The 27184-nt window shown below is 57.1% G+C and overlaps 1 protein-coding gene across 6 annotated transcripts; it reads right to left on the reverse strand.

Annotated features, from left to right (window-relative positions):
* Positions 1 to 2089: 2089 nt before the first annotated feature.
* Positions 2090 to 26140, reverse strand: CSNK1E (casein kinase 1 epsilon). Of its 6 annotated transcripts, none has more exons than XM_027107650.1 (11): positions 25892 to 26137; positions 22316 to 22403; positions 13889 to 13999; positions 13613 to 13761; positions 12070 to 12298; positions 10874 to 11044; positions 9428 to 9576; positions 5079 to 5271; positions 4841 to 4980; positions 4180 to 4242; positions 3269 to 3289 (listed from the first exon to the last, which is right to left on the reverse strand). In XM_027107650.1, the coding sequence occupies exons 2-10, from the start codon at positions 22389 to 22391 to the stop codon at positions 4210 to 4212; spliced, it is 1251 nt and encodes a 416-aa protein (XP_026963451.1). In that variant the 5' UTR covers positions 22392 to 22403; positions 25892 to 26137; the 3' UTR covers positions 3269 to 3289; positions 4180 to 4209. The 6 variants fall into 6 exon arrangements, with proteins under 6 accessions (XP_026963453.1, XP_026963455.1, XP_026963451.1 ...); XM_027107651.1 differs by lacking the exon at positions 25892 to 26137 and adding an exon at positions 22967 to 24259; XM_027107652.1 differs by having other exon boundaries at positions 2090 to 4242.
* Between the last annotated feature and the right edge of the window lie 1044 nt (positions 26141 to 27184).

The raw sequence follows: 27184 nt of genomic DNA on the forward strand, positions 1-27184 counted from the left end.
TTTTTTTTTTTTTTTTTTTTTTTGGCTGCATTGGGTCTTCCTAGTTGTGGCACCCGGGCTTTCTCTAGTTGTGGCGAACGGGGGCTACTCTTCGTTGCTGTGCGTGGGCTTCTCATCGTGGTGGCTTCTCTTGTTGCAGAGCATGGGCTCTAGGCACGTGGGCTCAGAAGTTGTGGCGCACGGGCGTAGTTGCTCCACGGCATGTGGGATCTTCCCAGACCAGGGCTCAAACCCGCGTCCCCTGCATTGGCAGGCGGATTCTTAACGACTGCGCCACCAGGGAAGCCCACTCATTATTTTTTTCTTCTTAATTAAATTTATTTATTTATTTATCTGTTTATTTTTGGCTGCGTTGGGTCTTCGTTGCTGTGTGCAGACTTTCTTTAGTTGCGGCGAGTGGGGCTACTCTTCGTTGCGGTGCGCGGGCTTCTCATTGCAGTGGTTTCTCTTGTTGCGGAGCACGGCCTCTAGGCACGTAGGCTTCAGTAGTTGCAGCACGCAGGCTTAGTAGTTGTGCTGCAGGGGCTTAGCTGCTCTATGGCACGTGGGAACTTCCCGGATCAGGGCTCAAACCCGTGTCCCCTGCCTTGGCAGGCGGATTCTTAACCACTGTGCCACCAGGGAAGCCCCACCCATTCATTATTTAAATTAATAAAATAACCACACAGAGCACAGAGAAGAGTAATTTCAAGTTACTTCTGGGCACTATACTCTGACAGTATTTCCTTAGATACATTCTAAGGGGGAAAAAGAACCTGTAAAAAACTTTTTACTCCATAGGTGTACTTTTTACTCCATAGGTGTACTTTTTACTCCATAGGTATACTTTTTGTTGTTGTTGTTTGTTTTTGGCCACAAGGCTTGTGGGATCTTAGTTCCCTGACCAGGGACTGAACCTGGGCCCTCGGCAGTGAGAGCTTGGAGTCCTAACCACTGGACAGCCAGGGAATTCCCATCCATAGGTATACTTTTAGTAGTAACATTAAAATTGTAATTTTGAAACTTACGTATATTATAGGATACAGCAAATAAGCACATTAGTATTAATAGGACCTAAGGTTTTCACTGCAAAAGATATATAAATTAAAATTTTTTTTTAAAAAAAAGATTAACTCCTTGTATTTCCCCTTAGGGCTCACAGTTGGTAACATCACACTGTTTGGTGCCAGATGGGAGGGGCTAGGAATCACCAACTATACTGTCACCCTGCTCCAAGGCAGGTCTCCCTGTGGTTCACTGCCTACAATGCAGGGCCCTCTGGCATCTCCTGGTGGTTAAGAATAAGGACCCACCTTTGCCTCAGCCTCACAAGGAGGGCCAGAAGGAGACCCTTTCCCAGGCCTGAGCCAGGCTGTGGGGTCACAGGGTCTTCGAACGCCAGCACTGGAAGGGACCTGAATTGTGAGGGTTTTGAGCGACGCCCAGGACTTACAGGCGGTCTCTCCAAGCCCTCCACCCCCTCCCCAGGCTGAGCTGTTGCCTGTGAGTGGAGATCGTGGCAACAGTGGCTTTTGGGTTAATGAACGAGAAGCAGGCAAGTAATGTGTGCTGGATAAACATGGACTGCTAGACAAATTCTTGTATAAGCTGGCCAAAGGCAGCCAAGGCTGAGGGCTGTTCCTTTATCAAAGCTTGGCTGAAGGAACTGCCCAGGCTCATCTGTGGCACAGGTGCCACTGGACCCAGGAGAGCTGTGGTCTTAGGCAAGTTATTTTACGTTCACACTGTTTCTTCATCTGAAGGCAGGGAGATTAACACCTAACTCAGAATTAATGGCTAAGATAACTCAGAATTGTGGATAAGATAACGTGAAGAGCGTTTTGAACTTTCCTACTCAGTGTGGTCCTGGGCTGTGGACATCATCTGGAACTTGTTCGGATGCGGACTCTCAGGCCCCACTCCAGCCCTCCTGAGTCAGAAGCTGCTTTTTTTAACGAGGTCCCCAGGTGGTCTGTGTGTGGTCTTTGAAGCACAGGGTTAGAACAGTCCCAGGGAGGTACCAAGTACTCTCCGGTGTCCTCAGCCATCCCCGGCTCCCAGGTCTGCTGGACAGAAGCCCCCAGAGCAAAGAGGTGGGTGGACCAAGGGCTGCCCATGTCACTTTATCCTTTTCTACTTTATTACTTCAAATTAACAACCACAATAAAGCTCAAAAAAGTCCAATATTTACACAGGAAAAAAGTACAAAATTCCCCCCAAAGTTCATCAGTATTTTTTTTGTTTTTTAAATTACAAAGTAATAAAAAGCTTTGCTCTTTAATTAAAAAAAAGAAAAAGAAAATAAAGGGGAAACAGAGGTAAATAAATTAGGAAATACACACATGGAAAAAAACAAACAAAAATAAAGTAAAAACGAGTGTTAACTAGGCAGGATGGATAAATCCAGTGCCCAGGCCTGACCCCAGGTGAGTGTCAGGACCAGGGAATTAATGTATAACCCAGGAGCCAGATGCCTTCTGGAAGGGGTCTCCACAGATTCTGCCCTAAGACCAGAAAAGGGGGACCACAGGCTGATGACAGTCTCAGGGGTCGGTGGTGTCAAAGACCCTCTGTGCCCTCCTTGAGGGGCATGGAGGTCACCGCCCACCCCCATGTCCTCGTCAGGGGCATGAGAACACAAAGTCGGCCTGGCAGGTGGGCGGCACACCTGCTGTCCTGGGAGATACAGGTCAGATACATACACACACGCCCACAAGGACTCCTGGCCCCCCTGCCTCACCACCCCCTCCTCAAGGTCTCTGTGGACAGGCAAAGAAGGGACCCAAACGCTGAGGGGGGCACTGGCAAAAGCCCAACACAGAAAGTCGGCGGCCGTCATCTCAGGCGGGTGGGGCTGCACACGTCTCCCGTGGTCCCAAGGCTCATGGACACCCAGTGGGACCAGCCTCTGACCAACCAATCCATTCCCCCAGCTCCTCAGGCCACCTCCTGAGGGCCCGTGAGGACCTGCTGCAGCTCCAGTGCAGAAGTGTCCCCCTCCCAGCCATGTCAGGCGGCGGCCGTGGCAGGGCCGTGGCGTCCGCCAAGTGGAGCCTGATGTCTGGGAGCGTTTGGCAGCCTGAAGGCTGTGGGCAGCGGGAAGTGCGAAGGGACGAGGATCCTCTATGCCGAGGGCATCCCATCTTCTTGCCATTGGCAAAAAAAAAAAAAAAAAAGAAAAAAGAAAAAAAAAAAGACTCGAAATAGAATCCATCGTTGGTTTTGTGCTGGGTTTTGTTTCTTTTTGTTCGAGTGGTTTTTTTTTCCCCATCTTTTTGTTGTTTTTTTAAAAGAAAATACAGTGAAGACACTAGAAAGGGGGAGAGAGAAGACAGATCAGGTGCACATCTGCCTCTGGCCACCCATCTGCCAGCAGCCTTCAGCTCCTGTCTTCCTGCCCCCGAGGCTTTGAGCTGGTCCCTCTCTGGGGCACAGAGTAGGTGCTCCACTTTCACAGAAAAGACACAGAACCTCTCTGCCTCCTTTTGGTGAGCAGCCAACCCCCAGCCACGCATCTGCCCCACCCTGCCACGGATGGACCGGTTCCTGGGCCTGGGGTCTGACGAAGGTCAACTCCGATTTATGCCCCAGAGCTACCTGTGGAATACATTTCCAAAAAGCAGATCGTACTCAAGATGTCCTGGTGCGAGGTCAAGCCTGTGAAACGTAAGCCGCTGCCGGCCACGTACATGTTCCCCAGGGAGCTCCGACATCCCCCTACGTACCGCCAGAGGAGCCCCGAGCGGGTTCCCAGGCGGGGCCCGAGTGCAGAGCTGCGACATCCCACCTCAAGGCCTCGGGCAGCCACAAGTTCCATGGAGGCCCACACTAGCCAGAGGGCCTCTCCTGGGCTTGCGGAGCCGCCAAGGGCCTTCTCTGACAGCAGATAAACTCCTGAGTACAGGGCCCTGTCTTACGTGCTCTGCATGAACGAAGCGTTTAACGGCCCAGAGGCTGGGACAAGGCTAGAGCCCTGGGGAAGGTCGGGGTGTGGGGCCCCGGGCTCAGTCCCTGCTACCAACCTTCCAGAATAGTTAAGGCAAAGCGGGGATGGAGGACTGCCCCACGCAAGAGGGAGTTTTCCAGCAGAAGTTAGCTGGCGTGGGCCGGGCCCGCTCAGCGCACACACTGGGCTCCTCCAGGGGGCCGTGGGCGTTTCCAGACCTGACGGGGCTACGTCCGCAGCAGACATCGGCTCACCTAAGCAAATACTGGTCCGCTGGTGGCTCCTCACTTCCCGAGGTGGTCAAATGGCACGCTCGTCTTTGGGAAGGGAGGCAGAAAGGTGGGAGGGGTGAGCTGCTGGCCACGGCACTTCGGCAAGTCTCTCCCCACCATGGAGCCCCACCCCCAACCCAAGCCCCTCAAGCCAAGGGCAGGGGTACGTGACCTCAAGGACCCAGGATGTCTCTGTTTTGTAAGACAAGAACCCTGCCCCCAGCGGCAAAGCAGCTGCTCAAGGCCACACGAGAACGGAGCCGCTGGACTCCCAGCCTGTGGCCTGTCCTGCTGAGACTCCTCCACCATAGGCAGGAGGCCCAGAGCAGGTCTCCCGCCCACCTCTGCCGGACCCCTTCCCTGGGCAACCCCGGATTCCCCCTTCCCAACTTCCCTAGCCCAAACATGGCCCCTAAGTGGGGCCAGCCGACAGGGTCCACCCATCCCTCCATCCTGTGCTGACTGGGACGGCGGGGGCTCGCTGATGGCAGGGACCACGAGCCCCTCCTCTGTGAGCGCCCCGCCGCCCACGCAGGCTGGGCCCCTGGCAGAGGGCTGGGTTCCAGCTCTACCGCCTGCTGGGGCGGTTACCTCTCCTGGCTCGGCTGTGAGGCACAGAAGGGCTGGCGTGAGGGCAGCTCACCTGTGAGGCTGAAATCCGGGAGACCTCTTGCCGCCCAGTGAGGTCGGAGGACGAGACGTTGGCGGGTGCGCCCCTGTGTAGCCTCATGCTCACCTTCCTCTCTCTGTCGACCCGTGAGATCGCCCTGGGAGAAGTATTGCCTGGAGGGCGAAGCGGGGGGAAGCTGCCCTCAGCACCTGGGGCCCGGCCGCCCCGCGCCCCCGCTGGGCCCCGCGCGCTGCCCAAGGTGTCTGCTCACCAGCTTGCTGGATGCGGGAGGCAGGGGTGGAAGCTACAGGCTCGGCCGCACTGCGGAGCCGACTGGCAGTGGCCCCAGTGGGCGGGCCAGGGGGCAGGGCCCGGGTGGCGGACCCCCGGAGCTGCCCCATCCTCTCCTCGCGCTCGTGCTCTCGCCGCTCCCGGTCCACGTCCTCGGGGTTCCGGGCTGCACCCTGTGGGTGTGACATGAGACCTGGTCAGCCCTGCGAGGTCAGCGTGCTCCGGGATCTGGCACTCCCTCGGGGTCAGAGCAGGGGGAGGCAGGCCAGGTGGGCGTCTTGGGGAAGTGGCATCTCAGAAACCCTCTGGTCCGACCTCCTCCCCACAAAGCAGGAAGCCCAAGAGACCTGGAAATGACCCATGATCACACCGCACAGAGAAACAAAGCCACACAACCGCCCGGAAGGAGGAAGCTGGGCCCGAGGGGCAGAGGGAGGTCGCATGCCCCAAGACAACCAAGGGTACTCCGTGGCCCTCCCAACCTGGGTCCCCTCCGTGTACAGAGGGGCCCCAGCTCCTCAAGGTTTCCAAATACAGCAGGGCAGGTGTTCAGAGGCCCAGAGAGAGAGTTACAAGGCTAGCTGAAGGTGGGGCCAGGACTCAAACCAGGCTTCCCAGTGCCTAGCAAGGAAATCTTTTCAAAGGGCTGTTCTTCCCCTGCCCCTGGACCTGGCAATGGCTTCTGGCAGGTGCTGTGGGGACCACAACCAAGAGGCTCGGGGGACCCGCACAGATGCTGCCTGCCTTGGGATGGGAGCTGGAGAAGGAATGGGCTAGACGCCCCATGGAAGAAAAAGAGGCCCAGCAGGCAGGCTGTGGCAGAAGGGGTGCGTGAGCCCCTGGGGGCTCTGCCGTCTAGCCACGGCCACCCCCAGTGCAGGAGGAAAGGAGGAAGGCCCAGAGAGGAGCGCGGCAAGACAGCGGCGCCCGGCCGCGTCACCTAGTTGGTCCTGGGGTCGCCCACAGGGAAGGGCGGGGGCCGGCACGAGAGGGGCCGCATCTGTGGAGAGACCTGCAGGCTGAGGTGGGGGCCTGCTCACGGGCCACGGGGTGCGGGCTCCTGCAACCCTGTCTCTCCCAGAGAACTGGCGGAGAAGGCCCTGCTGTCCTTGGGAGATGGGGTGGGGGTGGCCCTTTGACTTGAAGCAATTCCGGGAGACAGCGGCTGGGAATCAGAATGATCCCTGAATCCTACTGAAGAACCGAGGCCCAGAGAGGCCTCAGGACCCTCCTGGGGCCACACAGCTCAGAGCAGAGCTGGGGTGTGAACCCAGGCTGCCGCCACCCAGTCCCGCTCTGCTCTCCGCACCCCCAGAGGACGTAGCAGAACATTCTAGGGATGCACATTCCCAGCCCTCCCACCCACAAGCCTGGAAGATGGAAGCACCAGGGCAGCATCTCCCGACCTCCACTCCTCACCCCGGGTTCCCACCCACTCAATTACAGATTGGCAAAGAGAATGTCCGGCCAGAAGCACAGCAAAACCTATGACATGAGCTGCAGCAGCCACTCGTTGAACATCCCATCCCATGGGCAGAGGGCACATCAACCCCACAAGGCAGGTATGAACTCACTCCCTGGTGGGAGAAACTCAGGCTCAGTGAAGCCAAGGGATTCACTCAGAGGTGCACAGCCCAGGGGCCGTGGATGAGCGGAGGGCTGGAGCCCCTGCCCTTTGTGACCTCAGGAGGCTCAGGCCAACGGCAGGCTCAGGCCTGCGGCAGGCTGAGGTGAGCTACTCTCTCCATTTCCAACCAACCCAAGTGATGCCTCAAGAAACGCACACCAGGGAGGTCTCTCGGCTTTTTATTTGCCCATGTGAAAACACAAAAAGGTCAACGTCAGAGTCACACAAGTATTCACCAGTGTCGTATGGACCCCTGTCCTTGGCTGTGTCGAGTTTCCACCTGGCCAGCTAGTTAGACCTCGGAACACAGTGGCTCTGTGTGCTGAGAGCAACATCCCAGGCTCCAGGTATCCGGGGATTCCAGGGCCCTGATGCCAAACGATACGAGGCGGCCACTCCAAGGAGGGAAGTTCTCAGTCAAGGGCAGGATCCTTCCCATGGAAGAGTCTGCGGCCCACGGCGTCCAGCATGGTGTCCAGTCTGCTGGTAGGTGCTGATGAAGGTTTCTTGCAGGGGGGAAGGGGTGATGTGGGAAGGGCTTGGTCTCGAGGTGAAAGTGTGGACGGTCTCCACCATGTGTCTGCAGATACTTCTGCCAGGGGCAGCGGGAGGCAGTTGAGCTCACTCCAGTGGTGACGGGGTCAAAGGTGCCCGATTATCCAGTATGATGGCCCTCAAGTCAGAGATCGGGGCAGGATAAGGCTGCTGGCGCCTTTGCTCAGCTTGAGTCCAGGGCCTGTCTCTAAGGGAATCCCAGGAAGGGGTCAGCGTGCCAGCAATGGGTGGAGAGCGTGCTCCCGGCCTGGTTTGAGGCGAGATCTTGTCGGCTGGACGGTCCCACGAGCAGCTCTGTGAGGAGCCATCTGGAGTAGCAGGTCCCACAGAACTTTCTGTGATGATGGGTATGTTCACATCCGCCTTGCTGGGCATGGCAGCCACTAGCCAGCCGCTTGTGGCTCCCGAGGACTTTAAATGTGCCAAATGCAACTGAGGAAGTACGTTTTCAGCTTTAATTAATTTTAATTAAAAATTAGCCACACGTAGCCAGTGGCTACCACGTTGGAGGGCACAGGCCTGGACGATGCAAAATCCATTCCTGGAGCTATACCGAGAAAAGGGCCAAACTCAGCCCAGAACCAGGCTCAGGAATGACTTTCTACATGGATGAGCGGGTGCCCAGTGCCCTGAGCAGTGCCCTGGGGCAAGAAGAGCTGGCCCCGGGCCCTCAGCTGTGCTCCCAGCCGGAAGGTCTGGGGTGAAAGGTGCCCCACTGCCCATCTCTCACCCCTGGGGCCCTTCGGCCTGTGGGACCCCCAACCTCTGCCCCACTCCTTAGGGAACAGTACCAGGCCACTGTTCGAGAGCCAGAGGGAGGAGGGGCACAAGACCAAGTGCCGATCCCAGCGTCCTGGAGAACAAGGCCTCGGTCCTGAGCATCTGGTGGGGCAGGCCGAGGGCACCCACCAAGAGGCACGCCACGATGGAACGCAGTACAGGTAGCGGCGTTTAATGAGTTCAGGTTCGATACAGAGGCCACCGACAGGGTCTGCTTGAGGCTGCTCCTGGGGCCCATTGCCACCAGGCCCCTCCAGGGCAGTGAACATCGTCCCTCCTTCAGGCTCTGTTCATCAGGCAGCCGATTTGTCCCCAAGAATCTCGCAGCGGGGCCTTCTCCATCATGCCTCTCCACTGTACTCCCACCATGCCAAGGGATGTCTCCTTGGGCCTAGCCCCGGTGGGCTCAGGCACAGCTGGGGATGTCAGAACTGGGGCCCTGAGGTCCAGACCACAGGCCAGGAGTGTGGGGCGGGCAGCTCCTCCATGGGCCTATCTGGAGGGTCCTGGGTGCCCAGGGGTGCCAGGCACCTGGAAGGGACAGAGAGAGCACAGCAGGGGCTCAGCCTCTTGTGCTCACCCCGCTGAGCGGTACGTCTTGGAGGCCAGGTCTTGGAGGATCCTTACCAGTACGTGGGTGGGTACATGGACCCGGCACAGGCACAGGGGCGGGGCCTGGGCAGTGCAATAGCGTCGCTGTCACGGGGCTGAGCCTGGCTCGAGGAAGCCCCCTTTTCCAGAAGAGATGGGAAACAAGACATAGGATTTCACAGATTCCGGAGCTCTAGGCCCAGCTGACTACAACAGTTCTCCCCACCCCACCCCCAAGACTCTTGAGAGAGAGAGAGAGAGAGAGAGAGACAGAGACAGAGACAGAGACAGAGACAGAGACAGAGACAGAGAGAGGAGGCGCCTAGCAAGACCCAGGGTCCCATGACCAGGAAGAAGGAAACCACAATGAAGGGGTCCAGGCAGGCCAAGGGGGCCTCAGTGAAGGCCGCCACCTGGGAGGTACAGAGCAACAAGAGCAGGATGGTGTAGGCCACGATCAAGACAGCAGGGGGGCCCACCAGCGCCATCCGGGCCCCACCCATCCAGGCACCCAAGATGGACTCGAGGCCCAAACAGGCCCTCTTGGGTGTGGTGGGAGGTGGTGCCCCGCCTGGGCCCTGCTGACCGCAGCAGCATGTGCCGTCAGCACAGATGACGCTGGAGTGGGAGGAGAACGGGGGCTCCGGGACCCCGGTGACGTCACCTGCACTGTCCGGCTCATAGCTCCCATCTTCCGGGAGCCCCACCCGCTACGGGGTCACGTTGGCTTTCCCAATCCAGTCCCCCAAGCCCGCCTCGGCCTCCAGGTGACTCACGAATTTGAGCATGTTCCAGTCGAAGACATAATCATAGGAGAAGCCCTGACGGTGGAAGAGGTTGCGGAAGAGCTGGCGCAGGTAGGAGTAGTCGGGCTTGTCGTCGAACCGCAGCGAACGGCAGAAGTTGAGGTATGTTGAGAACTCAGCTGGTGGAGGGGACAGAAGGTGTCACCATGAGGCCCGTGTGCCCCCAGGGCCCCCAACAGCCGGCGGAGTCCCACCCAGCCACCGTCCCTACAGATACTGCTGGTCTAAGAGGGGTCAAGACAAGGTCCAGGAGGCCGTCCTCCCTACAACAATCTATGAACTTCAGCCTGTCAAGAGCCCGATGGGAACTCTAAGCCACAGGAGGAGAACTTCCATTTCCTCCTCTGAAAATCAGAGGCAAGAGAGGACCCTTGTGAGACAACAGGAAATATATATATTGGTTCCTGCCCCTGGGCCCCTAAAGCCCTTGTGCCTGCCTAGGTGGTAAGAGCAGTAGGAGCACCTTTTGCTCTAGGGAGGAGACTCTGGGTTAGGGCTCCCGGATGGGGGCAGGTCAGCAGAAAGACCAATCCATGATCAGAAGCTTGGAATTTCCAGCCCTCAGCCCCACCCACTTCTCTAGAGAAGGGAGAGGGGCTGGCAATGGAGTTTATGATCACCCGTGCCGACGTGATGAAGCCTCCATAAACATCCCAATAGCATGGGGTTTGGAGAGCTTCCCAGTTGGTGAACACATCCACATCAGGAGGGTGACACCCCCCAACTCCACGCACAGAAGCTCCTGCTTTCGGGACCCTCCCAAACCTCACCCTACCTATCTCTTCCACTGGCTGTTCATCTGTATCCTTTACCACATCCTTTAATAAACTGGTAAACAAGTAAGTGCTTCCCTGACTTGTGTGAGCCCAATTAATCAAACCCAAGGAGGGAGTCATGGGAACCTCAGGTTTATTTATAGCCCATCAACCAGACGCACAGGTGGCAACCTGGACTCGTGACCGGCATCTGAAGTGTGGTGGGGACAGCCTTGTGGGACGGAGCCCTTACCCTGTGGGATCTGACACTACCTCCAGGGAGATAGTGTCGGAACCGAGTTAAACTCTAGGACACCCGGCTGGTGTCAGAGAATGGCTTGCTGAGGGGGAAAGAACCCCAGACCTTTGGTGACCAGAAGTGTCAGAAGTGAGGTGTTCCGTGAGAGTAGTGAAGGAGACTCCCAGGAAGAGGAAGGTCCGGAGTTCTTCCTGACATTCAGCCCTTACGAGGTGAGGCCGGAGTGTGGGTTGGGGACACTCGCTATTTAGCAGCCAGGCCTCCTAGCTGTGCCTGAACAGTGGGAGAGCCTGTGATTGACGTTCTGGTGCCAGGCAGTGGTAGCCCAGGACAGGCTCGTCTGCTCCTCAGAAGGGGCCTCAGGGGTCCCAGGCTAACCACCTGCCCCACTGGGCTACTCACAGGGGTAGCCTTTGCAGAGGACCTCAATGGGCGTCGACATCTTCTTCTCGCTGATCCGCTCGTACTTCTGGCGCTTGGTGGCCGCTTTGAGGCCCTGCCAGGGCAGGGAGCCCAGGTTGAAGTACATGAGCACGTAGCCCAGACTCTCCAGGTCATCTCGACGGCTTTGCTCTGCAGAGTCAAGGACGAGGTGAGGGGCAGGGTCTACTTGGGCTCCCGGCTGGCGGGAGTCAGGACCCCTTTCTCCAGGACATGCTCCTTGATTGAGGGGAACGACCCCCGCCAGTGCACCCAGCACGAGCCCCCCCTTGTCACATGCTGGCTTGCTGCAGCCCCACTACGAACAGGCACTGTTATCACCCCCTTCTACAGAGAAGGGGCCTGAGGCTGAGCTTTTCCAACACAACCTAGGCCTAGTTTTTCCAGCTCAGGCTCTCATTCATTCAGCGACTATGCAGTAGGCACCCCAGGGCCTTCTTGCCTGGCCCACCCTGTGGATAAGGCTCGAGCAGTGGCATCAGACAGGGCTGGGGTCAGTTCTGACTTTGGCACTTGCTAAGCTGTATGACCTTAAGCGACCTGTGTCACACGGTGAGCCAGCATTCCCCACACGTAAAAATGAGGAAACAGGGCTTCCCTGGTGGTGCAGTGGTTAAGAATCCACCTGCCGATGCAGGGTACACAGGTTCGAGCCCTTGTCCAGGAAGATCCCACATGCCACAGAGCAACTAAGCCCTTGCGCCACAACTACTGAGCCTGCGCTCTAGAGCCTGCGAGCCACAACTACTGAGCCCTCGTGCCGCAACTACTGAAGCCCGCACGCCTAGAGCCTGTGCTCTGCAACAAGAGAAGCCACCGCAGTGAGAAGCCCGCGTACCACAACGAAGAGTAGCCCCCGCTTGCTGCAACTAAAGAAGGGCTGTGCACAGCAACGAAGACCCAAGGCAGTCAAAAGTAAATAAATAAATTTATAAAAAAAAAAAAAAAATGGGGAAACAGCCTTGCGCACCAAGGCTGCTGCGGGGATGAGTAAGGCACGAAGAGGGCGGGTGCTCAGCACCCCACAGCTCTTCCTGTGAAAGAGAAGACCTGCCTGTGCGGCCAGCCAGGGGAATAAACCCAGGCTGCAGAAGGAAAGCCAGGGTCCTGGCCAGCAGCCCGTGGGTGTACTCTGCTCCCGGGCCTCGCTCACTCACCGATGCCCAGGTGGGTGTTGATGGAGGCGTAGCGGGCAGTGCCAGTCAGGTTCTTGTTTTCCCGGTAGGGGATGTGCTGGTGGGTGCGGGCGTCCCGGTACTTCTTGGCCAGGCCGAAGTCAATGATGTACACCAGGTTGCCCTTCTTCCCCAGCCCCATGAGGAAGTTGTCGGGCTTGACGTCCCGGTGTATGAAGTTCTTGGAGTGGATGTATTCAATGCGGCTGATCTGGGGGAGGGGAGAGGAAGTCGTTCAGCACATGTTCCACAGAGGGGCTGGGGCCGTACAGATGGAAAACACATCCGTGGTCCCTGCCACGGGCCGGGGGGAGGGCCAGATCAGTCTGCAATCACCATGTATGATGATTTCAAGGGTCAGGTCACGGAAGGCTTCCTGGAGGAAGTGACAGTAGAGAGGAACTCTGAAGGAAGAGTTCATCAAGTTTGCTGTGACAAAGGAAAGAGAGCAAGGCAGGAAAGCGAATGGCAAGATCTAGAAATGAAGCCCAGAAAGGCATTCAGGCCTCACCTGCCTGGCTCTACACCACAGAGGACATGAGAGGCCCTCAAGGGACCAAAGAGGCATCTCGAAGGCTGTTCTGGCAACCAGGCTGGGGGGAACAGGAGGACCAGTGAACCCTAAACTTGGCAGGGGTGACAGAGATGGAGCACACCGACAGGATTTGTCCCCTGGCTTCCAGAGGACACCAAAGTAAGGCGGACACACAGGCCCTTGTCCTTTAAACAATGTGTTAGAAACTTAAATTAACATATAGGCACACAATAGGTCCTCTGGCAGGTTGGTGCCCTCCCTGGGCCTCAGGCTTCTGAGTATCTCCTCAACCCTTTTTGAGTCTCCCGTCCTGTGAGAATCTAACAACCCTCCTCTGCACACACACATCTAGCCTAAAACTGGAGGATGTCTGCAGCCGTTCTGGAGGGCAGCCACAGCTACAGACCCCTATGTAACAAGATCTCCACGTAGCATTCCAGGGCTAGAATTCTATGCTTTTTAAATTTTCTTTTCCTAAAATTTTCCTCCCTTGAACTTATAAAGGGATTGAGGACCTAAGCATTGCTTGTCCGTGGGCTCCTGCTCTGGTCCAGGCACCGTGTGGCGTCCCAGGCGACTGCACAACAACCCAGCAAAGGGAAGACGCTCCTGAGGAGACGGAAGCCCAGCAGCTCACCTACAGTCACCCCACGGGGACAGGACCCAGGTCTGTGTGACCACAGGCTTTACGCTCACCCGAGGGCAGGGTCCCAGGCCTTGCCCGGAAGCCCAACCGAGCAGGTCTGGAGTGGAAACTGGGAGCCTGCATTTTAATACCCCCTCCCTACCTACCCCCCAACCATGGCTGATGGTCAAGGTCCCGCGGTCCTGGTCCAGGAACCAGGCCCGTCCTACGTCGCTGTCACTGCCTCCTGGCTCCAGCATCCTCCAGCTGGGTACCCAGTGCCCACTGGCACGACGGGGCAGGGGAGGTTGGAAGGGAAGCTGGGAGCCCAGTCCCCAGCCCGAGTGGGTAGGTGGGGGACTCACCATCTGGTCGGCCAGGAGCAGCACCGTCTTGAGGCTGAACTTGCGGGAGCAGAAGTTGAAGAGGTCCTCGAGGCTGGGCCCCAGCAGCTCCATGACCATCACATTGTAGTCTCCCTCGGCTCCGCACCACTTGATGGACGGGATTCCCACTGCGGGGGACGCAGGGCTGTCAGGGTCGGTCACTCCCCACCCCGCCCAGCCCCAGGGCCCCTCCCACGTGCGCACAGGCACAGAGCTCCTCAGGCCCCGCCCCCTCCAGCCCCCTCCAGCCCTCACCTCCCCCCTGCATCATCTTGTAGAACTTGCTCTCGATGTGCAGCTGGGGGTGCTTCGTTTTCACACACTCGAGCTTGATGGCAACTTCTTCACCAGAGGCGATGTTGGCACCTGCCAGGGGCAAGGGACCGGGGTCACACTCAGCTGGGCAGGCAGCACCAGACCAGGACCAACTAAGTGTCTGCCCCCAAGCAGCTCAGCGCCCCTTGGGGGAGGCTGTGCAGAGGGCCCGGCACTGTATCCAAGGGAAGCGGAGGGACTGTGGGACACAGAGCAGGCACCCGACCCAGCCTGGGTGGGAGGGGAGAGCCAGAGCTGCAGCTCATGCCAGGGGAAGGAGGTGAGGGCTATGGACCATTCAGAGAACTGGAGGCTGGGGCAGCAGGAAGGCTGGATGCAAGGGGGGTCAGGGCACAGCCGAAAAACGCTCACAGACCAGTAAGGGGAACTTCATCCTGGAGCGTGGGAGCTGCTGAGGACTCCCGAGCTGAAGACAGGTAAGGTCACTGGGGTGTGGGGATGAGGAGGAGAGAAGGGAGGGGGGCAAGGCTGTCTCAAGAAAGACCCAAATCCCCGCCGCACCTGGCCTCAGTCTCCCCAGCTACAGTAAGGGGTGGGCTGACTTGGAGGGCTGGGGGCTAGGCTGAGAGGCCGGCTCCTTCTTGGGGCCAAGCGGGACTGAGCTGCCACAACTGAACGGTGTAGTCTTAGCACACAGACAACAGAGGAAGTCCGGAGGAGGGCACAACGACTGGAAGAACTGAGGACAGGCAGGATAACGCCGGCACCTCGAATCAGGGGACGAGATGGGGCTACGCAACAAACGTCCTTGGAATAACTGGCATCTGAGGAAAGACAGCCCAGCTCACAGCACGCAGCGGAAGTCCGAAGTGGAGCAAAATATAGTACGGGGGGAAAAAATCGGAGTGTAAGTTGGCTCAGCCACTTCGGAAACCAGGTTGGCCTCTACCTGGTAAAGCTGAACACACACAAACCCTTGGCCAAGCCAGTCCACTCCCAAGTGTGTGCCCTTCAGAACCGTGAGCACCGGGAGGACACGAAGGACCTGCACAGCAACAAAGACCACAAAGTCCAGCACCAGAAGGATGGCTACAGGGTGGTGCAAGCGCCCCGGGGATGCCACAGGCAGTGGAAGGCATACACGATGGCTAAGCGGGTGGCTCTCAGCATCTGAACCCTGAGTGCAGACAGCAAGAAGCAGCACCGTTCACAAGAGCCAGAAGGTGGAGACACCTGAACGTCCATCAAAAGAGGCGTGGACAGCAGACTCTGCCTGTCCCTGAGAAGGAACGGCGCACTGACACATGCTGTGACATCAGTGAACCTTAAAAACACTACGCTCAGTGAATAAGTCACACACCGAAGGGCAAAGAAATACTGTCTGATTCCATTGTATGAAATGCCCAGAACAGATGAATCCATGGAGACAAAGAGTGGACTGGTGGTTGCCGCAGGCTGGGGGCAGGGGGAGATAGGATGGGCCTGCTTAATAGGTGCAGGGTTTTCTTCTGGGTGATGAAAACGTCTTGGAACTAGGTAGGGATGGCGGTCGCACAACACTGGGGCTGTACTAAATACCACTAACTTGTGTACTTTTAAAATGGTTAATTTTATGTTGTGTGAATTTCACCTCAATTTAAGGAAAAAAAAAAGAGGAAGGAAGAGACAGAAGGATGCAAGCACAGTTCTAATTGTCTCAATTTCAAAACACACAACACTGAAATATATATAGTTTAGGGATATAAACATGCAATAAAACTAACAGAAGAGAATACCTTAAAATGTCAAGATAGTGCTTACCTCTGTGTGGGGGAAGCAGAGGGCGGGACGGGGTGGGGTGGGGTACCAGGGGCCTTCAAGGTGACAGGTATGTCCCCCTCCAACTGGGTGTTGGGAAGGATGCCTTATACCATGGACATGTTTTATACATTTAATAAAAAAGTAAAACAACGAGATGTTAGAAGAAAGGAGCACTGCCTTTTAATTTGGGAGTAGGCAAGGCTTTTTATCCTGACTTAAAATCCAGAAGCCATTAAAGAAAAAAAAAAAAAGGCTCCCTTCCCTCCTCCAAAAAAAGGAATCCCTCTCCACGGCAAAAACACCAGAAACAAAGTCCTAAGAAATAGTGCACATGCTTATCAATAGCAAAGAGCTAACATCACACTAATATACAGTGAGCACCCACAAAGCAGTAGGAAAAGGACCAATGACTCCATAGGAAACAGGGTAAAGGATTCAAACACACACTTCACAGAGAAAGAAAGAAATCATTAGTATAAAAATGGCTTACTCAGGGACTTCCCTGGTTGTCTAGCGGGTGAGACTCCGAGTTCCCAATGCAGACGGCCCGGTTTCGATCCTGGTCGGGGAACTAGGTACTGCAGGCATGCTGCAACTAAGGACCCCGAGGACCGCAACCAAGACCCAGAGCAGCCACAATAAATGAACAAATAAATATTAAAAGACCACGTCCACCCGAGCTGGTCTGCGCTCTCGGTGGGAGGGGTCACTCCTCCCCCGCGGTCGCCGTGTGAACCGGGGAAGCCTGGCCGCAAGGCCTCTCGGCTCCCTCCAGCTCCCACTCTGGGGACTTTACTCGATACCCTCGCACAGCGCAAAATAAGGCCTGGACGAGGCTGTCCACTTAGGCTGTTTGCAACAGTAAAAGCTTGGAAACAACCCAAATGTCCAGCAGTGGGGACTGGTTAAATAAAGAAAGGCCCACGCATAAAACGGAACACAGTGGAGAAAGAAAAGAGGAAGCTCTCTCGGTGCAGAAGTGGAAAGATCTCAAAGATACAGGAAGTGAAAAAGCAAAGTACAGAACAGTATGTATTATATGCTCTCCTTTCAGTGGTTAAAGAAAAAAGTGCGGAAACCATAGGTATCTGTGTTTGTTTGTATCAACATAAAGAAACACTCAAAAGGAACATGAGAAACCAGTCAAGACGGGGCAGGGTTGGATGAGGACAGGAGGGGAAAAGGACACTTCTCTGATACCATGTTACGTCTTGTCATTTTTTTCAACACCTTTGTTGAGACATAATTCACATTCTACACAGTCACTTCTTTAAAGTGTACAATTCAGTGGTTTTCAGTATATTCACAAGGTCATGTAACCAACACCACAATCAATTTTAGAACACTTTCACCATCCCTAAAACACCTGCATCTCTTAGTGGTCGCTCCCCATCTCCCCCAACGCCCCAGCTCTAGGCAACCACTAATCCACTTTCTGTCTCTATGGACGTGCCTACTCCTGATATTTCATATAAAGAGAATCATAGAATATGTGATCTTTTGTGACTGGCTTCTTTCACTTAGCATGTTTTTGTGTTTTGGTTTTTGGTTTTGTGTTTTCATTTCTGAACCACTTAAAAATAAAAAAAAAAGTGGATTCCCAAATCCAGTGAGCCATGGGAGAGAAAGTGCTTTGCAAACTGTAAAGTGCTTTTGACACGTCAAAACTCATCACTGGGGAGAGCCTCACACGTTTCCAGGCGACAGTGAGGATGGGGGTGGGGGGGAGCTGGGGCTCACTGCAGTCCACTGGCCATGCAGTGGGAGGAAAGGCTGCAAGGGCTCCTGCTGTGTGAGCAGGACCATCCCAGACTGTGGCCACAGCACGTGCAAAGGCCCGACAGGAGCGGGTGCAGTGAACGCTTGGTGGTCTGGTGCAGCTGGAGCTCGAGGTGGCTGAAGAAGACAGTGGAAGAGGTGAGTCAGGGGGAGATGGGAAGGGGCTCAGATGCCAAGCTACGATCCTGGCCATGAGCCTGAGACTCCAGAGGCACTGCAGACGCTCTGCTCTGGGGCAGTCCTGTGCACCGCAGGGTGTTTACCAGCATCCCCGACTCTACCCACTCGCTGCCAGCAGCACACCCCCACGCTGAGGTGAGACAACCAGCAATGTCTCCAGACCTTGCCGAACATCCCCTGTGAGACAAAATCTGGCCTCCCTCCCCTTGTTGAGACCCACTGGTGTATTCGAAAGGACTGGAGAGGACTTGAGGTGTGTGGGGGGTGGGACCCGGAAGGAGGCTGCTGCAATTGTCCGGTCGATGGCGGCCCCGCCCAGGCAGGGGGAAGAGACCAAGAGACACTGGATGATGCAGGGCCTTCAGCACTTATGACTCAGCAGATTGCGCAGGGAGCAGAGGTGCCCGGAGAACGCCCCTTCCCGAAATGGGGAGGTGGAGGGGAAGAGCCCTTTGTCCCCTTGAGCTCTTACACCATCCTGCCAGTACTACTGTTTGTATCATACGAGGAAACGGAGACACCAAAGGTCAATGACCGAATGCCACACAACTTCCCTGAACAGGGACCTAAGCTGTTAGGCAAAGGCTTCTGACCCCAAGCAACTGCTGGAAAGCTGTCACAGCTGCCTACGGGTCCCACCACCACCAGACCCCTGCACTGCCTCTGAACTCTACCAGGAAGCTGCCAGTCCTCTCTGACCTCCCTCACTTCTCACAACCACTGACCTGAGGCTCAGAGAGGATATGTAACTGGCCTGAGGTCACACAGAACTGGCTGGGGCAGAGCCAGGATCTGAAACTTAGTCTCTAGAACCCCTGCTTTTTTCTCTACTCCAATTCCCTAGCATCTCATTCATTCAATCACCAGACGCATACCGAGCCCTGGGCCACCTGAGGCAGCCCTGCCCTGGAGGAGCTCAGCTCACCTTCCGTGGGAACAACAAAGAATAACTTTGATTAAGTGAAAAGTGCCAGGCAAAGGCGGCAGAGGTGGCCCCTCGGAGAACGAGCAGCCCTGTCGGGGGACGAGCCAGTGTGGAAAACAAACTTGGACGTAGAGAAGGGCTCAGACCTGGCCAGCCCTAGAGGGTCTGGGAGCTCGGCAAGTTCTAGGTGGGGAGGGGGAGGATCAAGCTGAGGCGGGGGCTCACTCACAGACGGTACAATCGGGGGCCGGGCGGGACTGCAGGTGGGCAGTACCCACACCATCACCCCATCTGCAACTGAGGACCAGAGACTAAGAGGTCTAGAGAGCTCCTGAGGCACATGGCCAGCGGCTGGTAGAGTGGGTGGCACAGGCTCGGCCACTGCCGGACCCCATGCAGCCAAGGTGAGGCCCTACCAGAGCTGGCCCCGCACGATGCCGAGGGGAGAGGGAGGAGGCGCTGGAAGAGGAGTATAGGCCTTGCGGCCACATCCACAAATGTGCTCGCCTTCAGTCGATCCTGGAAAGCAGGGCCTGCAGGCCGCGCCCAGCCCCACCTGCAGAGGCCATCTGGAGTCAGGCCCTGGCACTGGCACCAGTGACAAGAATGTGGCCAGAGCTTTGAACAAAGGGAGCCAGTGAGGCCAGCCGGGGAGGCCCTACAATCACTACCATCCCCACACCAGCGAGAGGGGCCCGGGAAGGAGCTGGCAGGACACTGCATCAGGCCAGGGTCCCCGAGGCCTGTGCAGCCAGCAGAGAACCAGCTCCCTACCCCCCAGCTCAGGCCCAAAAGGACCCAGTTCCTGACAGTAGCAAATCCTAACCAAGACTGAGGGTTGGGGGACAGACACAACATAAAATCACCACTGCAGGGCCAAGCATGTGCAGTTTTTGCATGCTGTGATCTCACTACTTCTCACCACCCTGGAGGCCTCGCAACTCCATTTTACAGATGCGGAAGCCAAGGCTGGCAGAGGTCATCACTTGCTCAAGGGCATACAGTGAGGAAAAGAAACGCCAGTACCTAAACCCCGGTAGAATTTACTCCAAAGCCTGTACAAAGGGGAGTAAACCCGGACCTAGTTTTTAAAATGAACTAGATGGGGGCTTCTCTGGTGGCGCAGTGGTTAAGAATCCGCCTGCCAACGTAAGGGACATGGGTTCGAGCCCTGGTCCGGGAAGATCCCACATGCCGCAGACCAACTAAGCCCGTGCGCCACAGCTACTAAGCCTGCGCTCTAGAGCCCGCGTGCCACAACTACTGAGCCCTCGTGCCACAACTACTGAGCCCTCGTGCCACAACTACTGAAGCCCGCGCGCCTAGAGCCCATGCTCCGCAACAAGAGAAGCCACCGCAATGAGAAGCCCACTCACCGCAACGAGGAGTAGCCCCCACTCGCCGCAACTAGAGAAAGCCCGTGCGCAGCAACTAAGACCCAATGCAACCAAAAATAAATAAATAAATATATTTTTTAAAAAATGAACTAGATGATTACTGGATAAACAGGAAGTACTGTCCCCAGCAAGGTCCCACCACAGGGACCAGGGACACTGACTTTCTGAATGACCTTGGGTTGCCCCTCCATCTATGGGCCTCAGTTTCCCTTCTGCAAAGAGAAGGCCTGGGGCTGGGTGTTGTCTAGCAGCAGGTATGCACCAGCCCAAAGCTGCCTCTCCCTGCCCTTTGCCCTCAAGCCAGTGGCTCCAGGCTTCAGTCCTGAGCCCAAAGCCTCCATGATGAGAGGGTCCTTTATACCCACCCCAATTTCACAAACAGTAAGGAGATGGGCACCCCCTTCACAGATGAGAATGCTGAGGCTCAGGGAGAGAGGCTGAGGCTCAGATCCCAGGTCACACAGCACATGAGAGATCGACTGGGGACCTGAACTTGCCCCCACATCCCCACCTTCTTCTCTCCTGCCGTAAGTGAAGCCGCTTCACAGGCCTCTGCACGTCACAGCCCCCATTTCCTCATTCATTCATGTGAAGGGCCTTCACTGAGCCCCCACGTGCTGGGCGCTGGGGCGAGAAGGTGGACACAACCCAACGCCTCCCCGCCTCCCCCCAGAGGAGCTCAGAGTCACAGAGCAAACCTTTCAAACAGCTCCAGCCTGCACTGTTCCTTCCCTCTGTTCTGAGCTCTGCAGTGCTTACAGGAGGGTGATCTACTAGGTGTCTGACAATGACCTGCACATCTGGCTGGCACTTTACAGTTTACAAGATGCGTTCCCACGCGCCCATTTCACTTGTGCCTCATGAAAGTCCTTCGTGGGCCAGGCAGCAGTATCACACAACCTTCACCAACCGCACAAAGCCAGGTCTGACGGCTCTCTCCCACGTTTTGTCCTCTACACTCTCACTCCCGTGGAGGGCTGTGGGTAGGAAGTTTGCCTTTTCTAGTTTGTTTGTTTGTTTTCTTTTCTTTTTTGGCCACGCCACACGGCTTGCGGGATCTTACTTCTCCGACCAGGGATCAAACCCGCACCCTTGGCAGTGAAAGTGCGGAGTCCTAACCACTGGACCACCAGGGAATTCCCTGTCTTTTCTAGTTTTGGAGAGAAGCCTCGGTGGCCAACTTGATTGTGCCGCCCCCGTCTCAATGTGTGAAGCAGGGACAGCTCGGCACCATCTCTAGAGGCTGCTGTGAGGGAAGACGGCATTCAAACAGGGCCCAGCCCAGCCTGAGTACTGTCCAGAGAGTGTGGGCATACGTGTCCCCCTCCCCTCTGATGGCGAAGGGGCAGCTGACTGAGAAGCAGATTTCATACCCTAAGAGGGCAGGGACCCAGATCACTGAGTAAGAGAAACGCCCCGAGTTCTGAAGCAACAAGCACGGCACACTGACCTGTCAGTTTCCTCTGCCCAGGACAGAACTGACTTATTGTTCTTTTCCCAGGAGGGAAACAGAGGCACAGATGCTTCCAAGGGCACAGGGACAGGAATGGGGAGAAACCCCAGGGGCTGCCACCTTGCTCTAACAACTCCAATTCACGATTACCATCACAGTCTCTCCCCTCCAGACCAACGACTGCCAAGGAAGGGCCGCGCCCCCTGACTGTGCCCCCGCACCCCCAGGGCAGCTGAGAAAGGGGCATTCTCCTGGGTCAAGGACGGGGTGAGATGTCAGTGATTTGTTTAATCAACAAGAGAGCAAACTCAGACTTTCAACAGGAAGCACATCCAGGGAGAGAGATCCTAAAAGCTAAGACCGAACCCCGCCCCAGCCCTGAGGTTAGCCCTGAGGTTACGGGGGGAGCCTACGTCATTCCGAAGGCTTCCTGGGCTGAATTCCAAGAGGCTGGACCACAGGGAGGGGGCCTAGCTGGGAGCAATCAGCTTGCTCAAGCCTCTTCTGTCCACCAGCATCCTTCCCCCAGGAGACAAGAGACAGGGGTGCTAACCCAGCTTGCGTTTTCCCACGCCCAGCTGGAGACCCAGCTCATCTGCAGCTAGAAACCAGAGTTAAAAATACACTCCTCTGCCCAGACTGCAGCAAGTGGGAACCCCATCCTGCCCTGACTGAGGAGCCCCTCGGCCTGCCTCACCCCCAGCCTGCTGCTTCCCTCCCCACCTGGGATGGTTCTGGGGACAAAATGACCAAAACATGCCACCAGAGCCACGTTCTGACTTCAAAGCATGAAATGTTGGCATCTTTCCTCCTAGTGCCCAGGGCTGTCCCAGGGCCTCCAGAGTCACTGAGCTGGAGCCAGAAACACTCACCTAGGTAGATATCTCCGAAGGACCCGCTCCCGATCTTCCGGCCCAGGCGGTACTTGTTCCCCACACGTAGCTCCATGGTTCACTCTTGCTGCAAAAGTAAGGAGAGACACAGGGTCAGAGAAGAGGGAAGCTGGAAGGGGGCCTAGACCCCGGAGCCCACTCTTCCCCCACCAAAGGTCAGGAAAAGCCACGAGAAACTTAGGACACCACCATCCTCCCTCCCACCGTCCAGGAAGGGATTTGGCCTTGCTTTGCCTAAGAGCAACCAGGCGTCAGGTAGCCCAATAGCCTCCACCTGTGCTGAGGCTATTAGAACAGGTGTCAGTGTAGCCAGGCAGAATGGGGACCAGAGACAAGGCCCAGGAGGAAAAGAGCAAAGCAAGCATCTCCTCGGGGGTTACTCGTTCGGGGACCCTCCGACAGGAGCCTCTCAGAGGCAGGCCAGTCACAACGGGCAAAGGCTCTGATAGGAAAATCAAGGGCAAAGCGCGCGATGGGGAGGCGGGACGCGGGCCCGTCGCCCTGGGGGTGCGGCCATGGCAACCACCAGCAAATTCCAGCCTCCAGGGACAGGAGGGCAGCTTGAACTGTCACCGAAGGGGTTCCTCAGCCCCATCAGGACTGACAGGATCCCCGTGCCCCCATCCTTACCCCAGGCCTCCAGCTTCCAGCACCAAGAATTGGAGGCCAGGTCTTCACAGCCTGGGCTGGTCTTCCCAGAGGCAGACCTTGCCAGTCTGCAGTGTGCCCTGCCAGAGAGGTCTCCTCCCCAACTCACAGGGAAGGCAAGAAAGGGGCCCCAGAACATCCACCTTCTGGTCCTCTCCCTCTCTCGACCTCACAACACCAAGAACCTCACAAAGGACTCTCTGCAAGGATCTCTTTGGATGAACAGTTTGGGGCTGGTTTTCTTCCAGATTAGGAGGGTCTCCTAAGAGGGCCCTGCAGAGCAACTAAGGGGACCAAAGCCAGGTTTTGAGCTGAAGGACCAGCTTCTGTGGTGTGGGAGGAGGTCTGGGGGGAAAGCACTGACCTGAGCACCTCCCTCCTTCCTGTGCCCCACCCTGGGTGTCCAAGCTCAGGGAACATCAGGGGCCACCCTGGTAGGGATGCCTCTGCTCTGGCCTGGGGCAAAGGTCTGGGCAGCAGAGGAGGAAACTCAAAAGGCCAGGAGGAGGTGGTTTTTGCTCTGGGGGATGGGGAGGGTTGGCCTATGAAATAAGGAGAGGGATGGGGGATCCCTAAGATCTCAGAGGGTCTACGAGAGGGCAAGTGCAGAAAACTATAAAGAGGTGCCGCTCCCTGCAGACAGGGAACTGAGGCCCAGGGAGGACACGCCACCTGCTCCCCACCCCACCCCAGCAGCAAGTTAGTGACAGTTTCCTCCCCTAAGACCCAGACAGGGTTCCTGCTGCCCTACCTGGCAGCCTCCACCCTCTCAAACAGGACTTATTTCATGCCAGGGCCAGGAGGCAAACAAAACAGGAAGGTGGAAAAGCAGCTGTGTGCGGCACAGAGGCTCTGCCCCTTCCCCATGCCAAGTACTACCCCAAAAGCCAGACCCACCCAGGAGGGGAGACGGGAGGGCTTTATTCCACAGTTGGTCAGGCTGGAGCTCTCCACCCCAGCGGAGGCAAGGAGCCAATAGCTCCTGCCCAGGAGAGACACCCAGCCCCAGCACTAGTTCCCAGGGAGCTGCCACTAGCCCTTCACCAATGGTCACAAGGAAGGAGCTCCACCCAGCGCCAGCCAAACTCCGGGCTCTCCACCAAGGGCCTCTGCCCACACGCCTGGCCAGTCCCAGCTGAGGTGCCAGGGCTGCCAGCAGAACACACTCCACATATGCGGGAAACTCACATGCCACACACCTCACATACACATCGTCCCGTGTGTACACTCCAAAGGAAGAAAGAAACGCAGACATACACTGTGAGCCCTGCTTGGGGAAGGGGGTGGGGGGCGGGCGGGTGTGTACACACACAAACAACCCCCCTCCCTCCCCGGCCCCGTCCGTCTTCCGCCAAGGCCAATTCAGAGACCACACATGGCAGCCGGGAAAGCCGCAGGTTAGGAAAGGAACATAAATACACCCGCATCCTATATTACATAAATACCCACGCCGGGTTATATAAATACCCGTGCCCTCCGTCTGGGTGCCTTACATAAATACACTGCACATGACCCCCCAACCCCTCCCCACTCACCGGGCTGTCGGCAGAGAAGGGCAGAGAAGAGAGGGAGCAAACGATCAGCCCTGCAGGCAACCACCACTTTTCTGGGCTACCACCCAGACCCGCCAGCGTCCCTCCTACACCCGGGGGGCCAGGGCCCCAAGGAGAGCCTAGACTGTCCCAGCACTGTCTCCCCAAAAGCCTCCCAGAGGAGAGGAGAGAGGCTTGAGTCAAGAATGGAAGAGGCTTTCCAGTTCTTTGCTGCTTCTCTCCTTTGGGGGGCGGGGTGGGGGGTTGGCGTTGGAATAAACGAAGAAAAAAAAAAAAAAGGCGGACATGAAGATTCCGGAGTTTCAACTGGTTAAAAAAAATTAGACAAACTACCGAGCAGAACGGCACATGGGCAGTTTTCTTACTCCCTGCCCACCCCCCTCCCCAGCCAGGGCCCTTGTCCCTGGACCATTAAAATAAAAAGTGGAGGAACATCCCAGACACCCAGGCAAAGGAGCCCCAAACAGGCATTTATTGGGTGCAACTTAGACACTCAGGATCCCCTTCCCCTGTTCCCAAATCTATCTCCCTGACGAAGGCTGATCCAAAAAGAAAATATGCAAGAAAACTAAGGGAAAAAGTTGGGGAGGGGGCTCACCCCACTTTGAGTTTGGGCGTGAAGAGCTTGGGAATCCTCTCTCTAAGGACACCCGGGCACAAACATAGTTTCACGTTCCACAGGGACTTGCAAAACATGGATTTCTCACACGCAGAAACGGGAGAATCCGATCTGATAAATAACCCCCACCCCTTTCTTTCTCTCCACAAAGGAAAACAGAATCGGTGGCTGGGTGACCACACACCCCATCACCCCAGGGCCCCCCAAGCGCCCCCAGCCAACATGCGGGAGAGCAGCCTTGCTGACCCCCAGGTCTGGAGCACCCAGGCCAGGAGCGAAGGGGTTGGGGGCTCTGCTAATGCTCTGGTGAACCCTACCGAAGCCCCAGGGTTTGGGAGAGAATTCCGAATCAACAGTATCGGGTGCACCCCAGCACCCCAGTCCCGGACCCCCTCCCTCAGCGTCCCCAAATCGCAGCCTGGGGTGGCCGCCCCGGCTGGCTGGGGCCTTGAACGGTCCAGCTGGGGGAGGGGGAGGCGGGCCGGACTGGGGGGGCCTCCCCCGGGCAAGTCTGCAAAATAATAGTCACCCTCCTCCTCCTCGTCCCCAGTCGCGCCTTTGTCCTCGCCGGGCCGAGCGGGCGGCGCCCGGGCAGCCCCCCCATACCCGAGTGCGAACGCGCGTGTGTCCGCCCTCTCCTCCCCTCCCTCTCGCGCAAAAACAAAGAGGCGGAGGGAGCCCCGTTTCCCCCCAGGTTTGCGCCCCTCCGCGGGCCCGCGGCCCCCCAATATTTACCCCGCCGGGAAGGCGCCGGTGCCGGGCCGCTGCTCGGGGAGCTGCCGCGGGCGGGGGCGGCCCGCCTGGGCGGATGCCGGAGGATTCGCAGAGCCGCCGGGCGCGCCAGCCTCTCCTGGCCCAGCCGCCGCCACCGCCGCCGCCGCCGCGCTCCGCTCCGCTCGTCCCGGCCGGGCTCAGGCTCTGGGATCTCAGCGCAGCCGACGCCGCCTCCCTCCTCCCGGCCCTTCTGCCCGACCGCCCCCGCCGCCGGCTCGCGCGCTCCCGCCTGGCGCGCGCCCGCCGGCTCCCATTGAGCCCCGGGCCCGCCCGCTGATGTCATCCCGGGCCCGCCGCCGCCGCCCTGGAGGATTTAAAGGGCCCGCGCCCTCCGCTCCCGGGGACGCTGGGCGGCCCCGCAGCCAGGAAACACGGCCCCCCAGCCTCGCGAGGAGCACCTTGCAGGAACGGGGCCTTACGTGTGGGGCCGAGGAGCGCACACAGACACTGACACCCTGATCCAGTGGGGGCACAGGTGGAAAAAACCTGGGAGGGGGTGGGGAGGAGGAGGGCGCACAAAAAGCTGGGTTCTTCTAGACCCAAACACTCCTCTCCCCTCTGCCTGGTTCTCTCTCCTCTCACACCCTAGTAGTGGGCCCCTCTGAAGGCCGGTGTTTGCAAAAGGAGAATGTTTACAGTGTTGGGGGACACTCCGCCTCGGGACTCTGAGTGCTGCAGAGCACACAGGCCAGGTTGACTCAGGGGCCAGCGATTTGACCGGACAGCAAGAGACGGAAGGATATTGACAAACGGCCCAGAGAGGTAGCTGGGGCTATGCTGCGCTCTGCCCCCATGGAAAAAACAAATGCAAAGACCTTTTTCTTCACCCTTCTTCCTCTTCCGGCAGCTCAAACTGATGGGTACAGAGCTGACCTCCAACCCAATCCTGTCCTCACTCGTTTAATGAGAGACCCCACACACTGCCATGGAGCCAACACTTGAGCCAGGGTCCCCCAAGTGGTGCACATGCAGCCAAGTCCCCGCCCAGCTCTGGGCTGGGGTTTCCTTATCTGCAAATCGGGAGGGAGCACCCGTCCCTCCCCAGGTCACCGAGAATTAATTAAGGCTTCCTACTGGCTTCCAGAGCAGGCGATGAAAGATTCCAGGGCAGAGTTATTAAAATGATATTTACACCGTACCATGCAAAGCTCCAAATTATGACACACATCCATTCACGCACACAACTGTGGCTGTGGACACACAAAATGCTGGCGTGCACAGCATCCCGTCCCAGAAGCAAGGTTCCTGGGAAGA

This window comes from Aethalodelphis obliquidens, unplaced genomic scaffold (genome assembly GCF_003676395.1).
Source record: "Aethalodelphis obliquidens isolate GAN/ISIS:26980383/991018 unplaced genomic scaffold, ASM367639v1 scaffold8, whole genome shotgun sequence".
Classification (NCBI taxonomy): Eukaryota; Metazoa; Chordata; class Mammalia; order Artiodactyla; family Delphinidae; genus Aethalodelphis; species Aethalodelphis obliquidens.

Coding starts and splice junctions, on each gene's coding strand:
- CSNK1E (XM_027107652.1), bottom strand. CDS start 22,391: ATGGAGCTACGTGTGGGGAACAAGTACCGCCTGGGCCGGAAGATCGGG. Junction 13,762..13,888: donor CAAGATGATGCAGGGGGGAG/GTGAGGGCTGGA, acceptor CGTCCCCCGCAG/TGGGAATCCCGTCCATCAAG. Junction 9,577..10,873: donor CCTCTGCAAAGGCTACCCCT/GTGAGTAGCCCA, acceptor CCCCTCCACCAG/CTGAGTTCTCAACATACCTC.